The sequence below is a fragment of the Gekko japonicus genome, unplaced genomic scaffold (genome assembly GCF_001447785.1).
Source record: "Gekko japonicus isolate JY-2015 unplaced genomic scaffold, Gekko_japonicus_V1.1 scaffold239, whole genome shotgun sequence".
Lineage (NCBI taxonomy): Eukaryota > Metazoa > Chordata > Lepidosauria > Squamata > Gekkonidae > Gekko > Gekko japonicus.
In genome coordinates, this window is record NW_015163611.1 from 1,176,658 (window position 1) to 1,188,069 (window position 11,412).

The following is an 11,412-nucleotide window of genomic DNA, read 5'->3' on the forward strand; positions in this document are numbered from 1 at the left end:
GAGGGGGGGAGAGAGACTGGAGGGGTGGCGAGCCGGGGGTGGAGGAGACGGGGGAACCGACGGGAGGGGGTAAGCTTACCTGCTTCTTCCTCCGCCTGCTGAGTTCCTCCCCCGCCCCCCCTGCGAGTTTTGCGGGTCTTTTCTCTTGTGCTTATCTAATTCCCTTTTGAAACCGTCCATGCTTGTAGCCGCCGCCACCTCCTCCTGTGGCAGTGAATTCCATGTGTTAATCACTCTTTGGGTGAAGAAGTACTTCCTTTTATCCGTTCTAATCCGACCGCTCAGCAATTTCATGGAGTGCCCACGAGTTCTTGTATTGTGAGAAAGGGAGAAAAGTACCTCTTTCTCTACCTGCTCTATCCCATGCATAATCTTATAAACCTCAATCATGTCTCCCCTCAGTTGTCGTTTCTCCAAGTTAAGGAGCCCTAAGCGCTTTAACCTTTCCTCATAGGGAAAGTGCTCCAACCCTTTTTGTGTTGTTCTTGGTAAGTTAAGGGAAGAGATACAACTCAGTGACAAAGCTCTTGGTTTGGGGGGCCCTAGTTCAGTCCCTAGAAGAAAAGGTGCTGTGGCATAGCCAGATCTCAGAAGATAAGCAAGGTCGGTATTTGAATGGGAAACCAGCGAGGAAGACTCTGCAGAAGGAGGCGAGGGCAAACCATGTCAGCTTCTCACTTGGCTTGACAGCCCCTTGCTGGATCCACCATAAGTTGGTTGTGACGTGATGGCACTTGTGTGCGTATGTGGTTCACTCCCTGGCATCTCTGGTAGCAAGGATATCAGGTAGCAAGGATGGGACGGTCACTGCCAGTAAGAGTAAGCCTTACCAGGCCAGATGGTGAAGACCACAGAAACTGGGGAAGTTCCTAGGGGGTTATGGGCACAGTGCCAGCACCCAGAAGTGATGTCACCACATCTCCCACTCCGAAAGCAGAGGTGAGAGGTTGCCCTCTGCAGCAGCCTGGTAAGCCTAGGGCAGAAGTATCAGCCAGTGCAGAGGAAAATCCAGATGTCTATTGTCCCATGTTAACCATTGGCATGAGATTGCTACAGAATGCATGGACTTATCCTGACAGCTATCAGCACAGCAGCCCGACTTATCCAGTAGTATTTACACGTTAAAATATGCAGTACCTATGATTTCATAGCAATGTCCTGTTGGGTTCTGCTCGGTTACTTGAATAGATCTGTCTGAAAAGTATCGGCAGTGGAGAAAATAGTGCAGTTGTAGAATCAGAATGAAAATAGAGAAACCAGGTATTCTGAGGGTAGAATTTTCTTCTTCTGGTGCAGAGACGTTTCATTGGGATGACAGTTGTGGGTGGCTTTTTTGTGTGTAAATATTGCTCTCTTTAAAAATTTGAAAGGCTGTCATTTGGAGGAGGGCAAGGAGCTGTTCCAGTTGGCAGCAGAAGATAGGATCCGAAGCAACGGGTTTAAATTACATGCAGAAAGGTATCGGCTGGATATTAGGGAAAACTTTTTCATGGTCAGAGTGGTTCAGTGGTGGAATCAGCTGCCTAGAGTTAGCTCCCCTTCACTGACAGCTTTCAAGAAGAGGCTGGACGAATATTTGTCAGAGATGCTTTAGGCTGGTCCTGCATTGGGCAGAGGGTTGGACTAGATGGTCTGTATGGCCCCTTCCAACTTTTTGATTCTATGATTCTATTGCAAAGGTGGTTGTTGTCGTTTTAAAGTAGTTCTCCGGTTTGTTTTTTTAATGGCTTTCTGGGGCAGTTCCAGGGAACCAAGTAGCGAGCTCTGTGTCCATTCTCAGTTACTAAAATGGGCTGCAAGAATTAGAAAGTATGTAATGTTCACGAACATGCTAATTTAGTTACTTAAATTGGGGTTTTTTATAACCTCAAGGACAGCTAGAGAGAATATTTCTGCATTGAAATGCTGCATCTGGACAAGGATGGATGTTTATGGTTGAGTCAAGCAGAGACAGTAAAATATCTTGCAGCTATAAGCTTCTAAATAAGGGACGGCTGTTAAAGACCAGCAACACTGGAGTCCCCTAAGACACAGCCAAGCAGTCATCGCTGCTTCAGAGCAAAGTGATATTGATGATTCAGCACGGAGCAAAATATCTCACCAGATGTTAATGAGCATTCTGCTGCTCGAAATGCTAGTTTAATCACATCTGGTCTCAGGGAAAATATTGCTTTCAGTGGTCACTAATGAAAGAGCTTGTAAGAACTTAGTTAAAACCCAGTACCCAAGCAAAACTGTCATTTAGTAATTTATTGTCTGCCCAATTAAGTTCCAATGTTTTTCGTACCCTCTGCTATTGCCATTTGAATCGCCGTTGTCCAGAATATACATACCGTGACGCATTCGTTGTTCCCTGTTAAGACGCTGGGCCCTTTAGAGCTTTCCGAAAGTATTTGAAGCAGAGGAAGATCAAGTGGATGGGGGGGAAATCTTCCTAGGCTGTCCAGCCATGGCATCATGTGGTATTTCGTGTGCAGTTTTTATTGTAGCGATCATGGCAAGGCCAAGACAGCAGGTGGAATGGCAGTGATAAACAAAAGGGAATAAGCCTGTCACCTAAGGGGAAGGGGATTGGGAGAGCTTCAGAGCAAGGCCATACACCCCACCCCCACCTTAAGAGTCATCAGACAAAGACTGTGTCCAGTAATTTATACTTGGGGGGATTAATTCAGTGCATTTAACCCCCCCCCCCAAAAAAAAATCCTCCAGCAAACACACATCAAAGCAGCCATTCAAGCTTTTGCGCTCAGCATGCCATGTGGTCTTCCTCCATTTTGCCTTCATTAAGAACGCAGTGAGGTCATGGAGGTCTTGAGTGACTAGCCCAAGGTGACCCAGTGCAGTGAGCTTCCATGGCAGGGTGGGGATTCAAACCTGGGTTTCCCAGACCCTAGTCTGCAACTGTAACCACTACACCATGTTGCTCTCAGTAACATCACAGAAATATCAAAGAAGCACTGAGCAGTCTACGATAACATCTATAAAACAGTCCACAGGCTAAAAGTGGACCATAAAACAACACTTTAAAAGAAGAGATTGTATTTATACCCCAACCTTCACTCGGAGTTTCAGAGCGGCTTACAAACTCCTTTCCCTTCCCCTCCCCACAACAGACACCCTGTGAGGTAGGTGGGGCTGAGAGAGCTCTGACAGAAACTGCTCTTTTCAAGAACACCTCTGACAGAACTATGGCTTGCCCAAGGTCATCCAGCAGCCGCAATTGGAGAAGTGGGGAATCAAACCCGGTTCTCCCAGATTAGAGTCCGCCCACTTAACCACTACACCAAACTGGCTCTCAAGTATGTTTGTTTACTTCATTTATACCCCCCTTTTCTCCCCAGTGGAGACCCCAAAGTAGCTTACATTAGTCTTCTCTCCCTTTTTTTTATCCTCACAGCAGCCCAGTGAGGTTGTTTAGGCTGAGAGTGTGTGCCTGGCCTAAGGTCACCCAGCAAGTTTCCATGGCACAATGGGGGGGGGGGGAGGTGCAAACATAACATAAATGTCAGATGTTGAGCTGCAAGTCATGAACAGATATTACACTCTCATTTTTATTGGAAAATATGCAGATTTGCTTTTTATTAACATTAGATGAGACTGCCAAAATAAAAACAAAAGGGGTAAAAACAGATACTGATAATATTTATTTGTCCAATGATATTTATTTGTTTGCTAATGATATTTATTTGTCTGAGAGAGAGAGAGAGGTGGAAAGAAAGAATGAAAGAGGTGGAAAGAGAAAGAGAGAAACAAAGAAAGCAAATAGGTGGTGGAGGGAGGGAGGAAGAGCGAGAAAGAAAGGAAGGGAGAAAGAGAGAAAAAGAGAAAGACAGGTGGAAAGAACACTGGCTGGGGAAGGGAAGGCCCTGCCGGGAGCCACACAATATGTGTGAAAGAGCCGCGTCCAGCTCCCGAGCCACAGTCCGGCCACCCCTGCTCTAACCTCTGCTATCAAGCTGGCACGCCATTGCTCTTGTGTCGCTGCGTAAGCCTTGTGCCTGCTTGATCTCAGCTATTCCTGGTGGGCGTCCGCTTTTTCCTTCCAGGTTCTGACAACACGTATTCCTTTAATCTTCTCGTATTAATAGATCTAAGCAACAAAGCTGCACCCTAATTACTGCAATTATCTTAACATGTCAGCCATCAGTAATATCTTCATAACAGATGCCCGGACAGAGGACCAAAAAAAAAAAAGAGAATTGCAGCTATAAAACGAAGCTAGCAGTGAAGCTGAATTTCCCCTTAAAGAAAAACCAGCTTTCTCCCCGACTACAGCCTAATGCACAAATTCTGATATAAAGGGTACCTATCCCTTCATTTGCCCCATCAGGACCCCCAGGTTCTGTGCGTTTTTTAGCAGCTGCAGTGCCAGAATTGGAGGAAGCAATACAGAGTGGGATATGAAGGCTGCTTGTACCAATTAAGCAACTGTTTTGTTTATTGACACACCTGTGCTGAGACATGCTTGGCATAAGGTTGCCAAGTGTCCACTATTGACCTGGACAGTCCGGTATTTTCACTGACAGTCCAAGGAAAAAACCCGGAAAAATATTGGAATGTAATTTTTTTTCCAGTGTTTCCCCCAGTCAGTCAGTCAATACACTGGCCTGTCCAGGTCAACTGGTAGTGCTGAAGCTGTGCTGAGGTGCCCCTGGCAGGGCAAGTAGAACAGTCTCCACACTGTTTGCCCTGGGAAGAAGGTGCCCAGCACGAAATAGCACCCACTGCTGCACATGGGGCTGGGAGCTCCACTGCCCACTCAAACAGCGCACTTCACACTGTTTGCCCTAGAATGTGGGGTGGAGCCTGGGAGGAGGGGGTGGAGCCTCACTGTGTGTGGAGTTTGTTAAAAATTTATCTGGCAACCCTAGTTTGGGAAGGCATTTTTTGAAGCAACCCTACTGAAGTCTGGATGGTGCCAAGATGGGAGACTGCCAGGGAACCCATATATCTATATATAGAATCCTAGAATCATAGAGTTGGAAGGGATCTCCAGGGTCATCTAGTCCAACCCCCTGCACAATGCAGGAAGTTCACAAATACCTCCCCCTTGACACCCCCAGTGACCTCTGTTCCATGCCCAGAAGATGACAAAAAAACCTCCAGGATCCCTGGCCAAACTGGCCTGGAGAAAAATTGCTTCCTGACCCCAAAGTGGCAATCAGCATTTCCATGGGCGTGTCAGAAAGGGCCACGAGAACTAAGCACTGAGGCAACCCTTCCTGCCCTCCCTTCTTGTGATCCGCCCAAGTTCACACAATCAGCACTGCTGTCAGATGGTCATCTAGCCTCTGTTTGAAAACCTCCAAAGGAGAGCCCACCAACTCCCAAGGAAGCCTGTTCCACTGAGGAACTGCTCTGTCAGAAAGTTCTTCCTAATGTTAAGCCGAAAACTGCTCTGATTTAATTTCAACTCATTGGTTTTGGTCCGACCTTCTGGGGCAACAGAGAACAACTCTGCACCATCCTCTATATGACAGCCCTTCAAGTACTTGAAGATGGTTATCGTATCACCTCTCAGTCATCTCCTCTCCAGGCTAAACATACCCAGCTTCTTCAACCTTTCCTCACAGGACTTGGTCTCCAGACCCATCACCATCTTCGTTGCTCTCCTCTGGACATGTTCCAGCTTATCTATATCCTTCTTAAATTGTGGTGCCCAAAACTGAACACAATACTCTAGGTGAGGTCTAACCAGAGCAGAGCAAAGTGGTACCATCACTTCACGTGATCTGGGCACTATACTTCTGTTGATACAGCCCAAAATCACATTTGCCTTTTTAGCAATCGCATTACACTGCTGACTCATGTTCAATGTATTGTCTGCTAAGACCCCTAGATCCTTTTCGCACATACTACTGCCAAGACAAGTCTTCCCCAACCTATAATTATGCATTTGATTTTTCCTACCTAAATGCAGAACATGACATTTATCCCCATTGAAATTCATTTTATTTGTCTTAGCCCAATTTTCCAGCCTGTCAAGATCATCCTGTATCCTGACTCTGTCTTCTACCATACTTGCTACCCCACTCAATTTAGTATCATCTGCAAATTTAATAAGCATTCCCTCTATCCCTTCATCCAAATAATTGATAAAGATGTTGAACAAAACAGGTCCCAGGACAGATCCTTGAGGCATTCCACTTGTCATTCCTCTCCCAAGAAGATGAGGAACCATTCACAAGCACTCTTTGGGTGCAATCTGTCAACCAGTTACAGATCCACCTAACAGTCATAGGATCCAAACCACATTTTTCCAGTTTGCCAACAAGAATATTATGTGGAACCTTATCAAAAGTCTTACTGAAATCAAGATAAACTATGTCTACAGCATTCCCCTGATCCAGCAAGGTAGTAACTTTCTCAAAAAAAGAGATAAGGTTAGTCTGACATGACTTGTTCTTGAGAAACCCATGCTGGCTCTTAGTAATCACAGCTGTCCTTTCTAAATGCTCAAGGACTGTCTGTTTGATGATTTGTTCTAAAACTTTCCCAGGTATAGATGTCAAACTGGCAGGTTGATAGTTACCCAGATCCTCCTTTTTCCCCTTCTTGAAGATGGGGACAATATTTGCCCGCCTCCAATCTTCTGGCACCTCACCTGTTCTCCAAGAATTCTCAAAAATAATGGACAGAGGCTCAGAAATATATATAAAAGCAAATCCCCTCACTGTAAAGTCAACGACCAGGCCAAACCCCTGGACCTAGAAATACAACATTTGGGGAGAGCACTCCTACCATGATACAAATGCTCACTAAGAAGGGATTTTTAGAAATTGGACCCCTAAGGGCATCAAAAGGGTTAAAATATGCTTCCCCGATTGCTTCCTATGTGGCTGCCAGGCTGCTGCCTCCTTGCCCCCGCCCACTCTCTGATTGGTCAACTGCAGACCTCAGTGTTCTGAGGTTAAAAAATGTTACAGGAGACTGCAGAGAGCTAATGACAGTTGAGGAAACCAGGAATGGCCAACCACCTGTGAGATGCAGCAATGCTGCTGGCTCAGCCTCCCTGATGGCTTCAGACATGCTCCCCTCCACCTCTTCCACCTGACAGGTAGCTGTCTGTACAGGATGCTTAAAGCCATCAGGTAGTCCACCTCAGCAGTAACGCCTTAGCAATCCTGCTGGCCCAGCCTCCACAATGACTTGCAATACCCGTCTCCCTCCTACACTGCCTGTCAGGTGTAGAAGCGGGGTGGGATGCTTACAGCTGTTGGGGAGGCTTGCTTAGCAGGATTGCCTTAGTACTGCTGCTGGCCCAGCCTCCCCAATGCCTTTAAACACAATCCTCTCCTTACATAAGACAGGTGGGTGTCTATCAGGTGTAGGAGCAGGGCCAGGGTAATTTAATGCATCAGGGAGGCTGCCCCAGCAGGATCACCTTAGTGATGCTGCTGGCCCAGCTTCCTCAATGGCTTTAGCCACACTCCCACCCACTATGGAAATATATCCCAAATTTATAGAAAAGTGGTTTCCTGTATTAGGTTCTCACAGTGTGGGTTCTAGAAAATTGGTTCATATTAACTTGATTAATATCTGATTGCTCCGATGTAGTTTTGAATATATAGTTATGTCTCACTTAAATGTAACATAAATGAGAAGCATTGGGGGGGGGGGGAAGGGGGGGAGTATGCCTTGCACCCCCAAAAAATATTTTCAATGCCCAGGCCAAACCCCTGCACCAAGAAACCCAAAATAAGGGGAGTACATTCCTACTATGACATCAACCCCCACTATGAAGAGATTTCTGAGAAACACAGTCCCTAAAGGGGTAAGGGGGGGCAAAATGTGTTCCCTGAATTGTTTTCCAAGTGACTGGCAGGCTGCTGCCTTCTCTCCCCCCCCCCCCCCCCCCACTGCAACGACCGCGTGGACACACCTGTCGGAGCACATCTGTCTCACTTCATTTCTTACACTACAATCTTCTCCATTAGAATTCCTACAACAAATGTTGCATTTCAAACGTCACATTATTAGACATAGATCACTGGATTTACGGAACTGAAATACCATAGCGAAGCACGGGTATCAGTCTTGTGTGTGTGTGTGTGTGTGTGTGTGTGTGCCTCTCAGAGTATCACAGGGGAAAGATACCAGATATTTTAAAAACGTAATTACACTTTTTAATAACACCTCGAAAATGTGAACCATTGCATCTTAAAATATACCAAAGGAAGACAGCCCTGAATATCACACCCTACCTTTTAAAAGAAGTGCATGAAAAAATTCATTACCAAAGATAACTTGTATGCAAATTTAAAACAATCTCCTATTTTTCTTGATAGCACTCTTGAAGGGGGGGAGCTAGTGTTATTATTTATTTATTTATTTATTGGATTTATACCCCACCTGCCTTGCTGAGGCAGGCTCAGAGCAGCTGCTCCTCTTGCAGCAGCAGCTCTGGCTCCACTGCAACCTCTAGTCCTTTCGATTGGAGACTCGATTCCAGGCTGCTTTTCTGTGTAAGCCGGGGAGGGAATCTCCAACTCTCTCTCATTTGCATTTTGTAGTTTGATTTTATTTTTTGCAATTTTATTTTATTTCATTTTATTTGCATTTTGAAAACCTATTTATTTTTCAGCTCAGAAAAAAAGAAAATGAGACTGAAGCTTCCCTGACTGTACCCAGGGTCATTTTTGAACCCCCATGCACATCTCACTCTTTATTTTTTTAAAAATATATACTTTTGTCCACAGGGGGCAGCACTCATCTGGGGGGGCAAATCCCCCCCCCGGCTACAGGCCTGATAGGCCCCCTTCAGACATTCAGCATGTGGCTTTGTGTTCAAGTACAGGCAGGGTAGGCAGACCCAGGATGGAAAAGGTGGTCCCTTTATTCACACTGAAATTCTGCTTGCTTTGAAAGATCTGCAGAAGACTGTAGTGTGTCTCACAGCAAGCTTTGCCTGTACTTTTATTAGCTGAAGAAACATAAGCTTACTGTGGAAATCAGGTTCCAATTTTCAGCCGTATAACTGAGGAAGAATGCTTTGAAACGTCTGGCATACCTAGGAAGGACGTTTTCTTGTTTTCTTCAGCTGTAGATGTTTCCTTGTTCTATGGGACATCCTCTGCCTTGTTTGTTGACTTTAAGGTCTTTTGTGCTTTTATTACAGCAGCTAGGCCTCTGTCTGCAGCATAGTGGGTGATGGGGAGGGCAGTGTCTGATCCGGAAGGGTGTCACTCCTGGACGATGCTCTAGGAATTCTCCCAAATATCTGTACTAAATTGGGGAGGTTCCTAGACTACAACCCAAATGTTATTTCATTTCCAGGTCAGACACCACTCCCTCTTTTTTATTTTTGCTCTTACCTTGGGACATGTTGCAGTGGGAAAGTGATTACAGTGGCAGGTAACCCTTTTGGCATGCTCTGTTGCTTAGAGCAAAATCAGGCTGCAATATCAATTGCCTTGGCAAGGGGCTGCCCTCCATGGTGCTGGAATTTGAATACCATTTGCCAGCAACAGATGGAGAGGCAACGGCAGTCCTCCAGTTTCCATTGTCTTAGGTACATGGTACGGGAAGAAATCCTAGTAACGTCCATGTTGGCTGTGCCATTTCCCCTGCTTCAGGGAATCACCAAAATAGTGAACCCCCCCCCCCCTGAGCTTGAGAGACTCCACACATTTTGGACATGAAGGTGAACTAAGCTTAACGGTGCTCGTAAGGCTCTGTAACTAAAATGGTGCTGGCGCCAGGGCTATTTTTGGGCAGGAACGCACAAGAACGGAGTTCCGGCTGGCTCCCAAGTTGGCCACGCCCAGCAGGAACTTATTAGCATAATAGGCCACACCCAACAGCAGAAACTCATTAGGATTGGCTACATTAGGGGTGTGTGGCCTAACATGCAAAGGAGTTCCTGCTACAAAAAAGGCCCTGGGTTTTGACAACAAACAAGGTAAACAGAATAACAAGCAAAAGGTGGGTGTGGCTGGATGACCACACTTCTGGTAACACGTGGGTGCGGCCTAATGTGCTAATGAGCTGTGCTGTCAGAGGTGTGGCCCAATATGCTAATGAGTTCCTGCTGTTGGGTGTGGCCTATTATGCTAATGAGTTCCTGCTGGGCTTTTTCTACAAAAAGAGCCCTGGCTGGCGCTCATGCTTTCCTTCCAAGGAGCAGCCTCAGTCATTTAGTGATCAGTAAGATATTCTTACCTGTCCTCATCATCACCTCTCTCTCTCTCTCTCTTTTCTGCGCAGTGCGGTCGTGCTTGATGGGAAAATTTACACCACTGGTGGAATTGTCAGTAGCGAAGGGCCAGCTCTAGGAAACATGGAAGCCTACGACCCCAAGACAAACACATGGACGCTTCTGCCCAACATGCCGTGTCCCGTGTTCCGACATGGCTGCGTAGTAATTAAAAAATACATTCAGAGCGGTTGATGCCGACGAGGACTTGGATGTCCAACTGACTGCCACCTGCCTACAGCAGGCCAAGGGAGGAACTGTCACAGCGGAGAAAAGTCAAGGAAATCCAATTGATGCATATGTTGCTCTAATAATGACAACCGTCTCTACATTGAATGTAGAAATCCATCCTCACCTTTTGGTGAATGAGGAGCAGAGAGCTCCGTGCTATGTCCACAGTTGTGTAACTTTACACAGGCATGCCGCTAGATGTCATAGTGGCACTTTACTGACATAGGGTGTGTGTGTTTTTTTTCTACCCAGGTGCAATAGCGGTTCTCACAGGATGATCAACTCGCTGGGAGGGGGGAAAGAATCTGCATTCTCCTCCTAGAGAAGAAGATTCTTGAAACAACTGCAGCAATTAGGTTTTGGTATTACACATTAAACATCAGGGGGGGCTCTTAAGAAAGGAAGGTCAAAGTGCCCTTACCACACCTTGATTGCTACTTTTGTTTTTAAAACCAACAACCTGCTTTCCAATGCCAGTGACCGAGAGAGAGAACTTGAGGTGACAGACTGCGTAGATTGAGGCCAGTCTTCCATCAAAGCAAACGTCTTTTTCCACAGCTCTTTAGAGCAGAGCTAATAAAGGATAGAAAGGTGTGTCTGTCTGTCTACTAGCATTCCATGTCCTTTTAACAAAACAAAAAAAGAGGGTGTTTTTTTTTCCTGATGTCGTATGCCAATGTGAATGTGTGGTCATGGGAAGGGCTCATTTCTGCCTTTCTACTGTTTTTTCTACTGTACGAACAAAAACGACAGCTCAGTTTCTGTAAAGCAAGAGGCATCTAGGAGCTTTTATTAAACTTTTTATTTATCTAATCTAAGTTTAGGACAAAAATTCTGTGTTGGGTTTCTATATTTTGGGGGCCAGTTATTTGAGGCGTTGGCTTGTGTTGGGGGGTTGAGTTCACCACCGAGTGACAGTCCACTAGCCAGGAATATATGCTTCTGTCTATATTTTTGACAAATGAATCTATAAGATCTCGTCTATT

General features: G+C 45.8%; 1 protein-coding gene across 2 annotated transcripts in view; it reads left to right on the top strand.

Annotated features, from left to right (window-relative positions):
- The window catches only part of KLHL29 (kelch like family member 29), a 554,920-nt gene extending 543,890 nt beyond the window's left edge, over nucleotides 1–11,030 (top strand). For both annotated transcript variants that reach the window (XM_015407338.1, XM_015407337.1), the window contains exon 13: nucleotides 10,207–11,030. In XM_015407338.1, the coding sequence (XP_015262824.1) occupies nucleotides 10,207–10,390 (184 nt within the window). In that variant the 3' untranslated portion in view covers nucleotides 10,391–11,030. The remainder of the gene's footprint in view (nucleotides 1–10,206) is intronic.
- The last annotated feature ends 382 nt before the right edge of the window (nucleotides 11,031–11,412 follow it).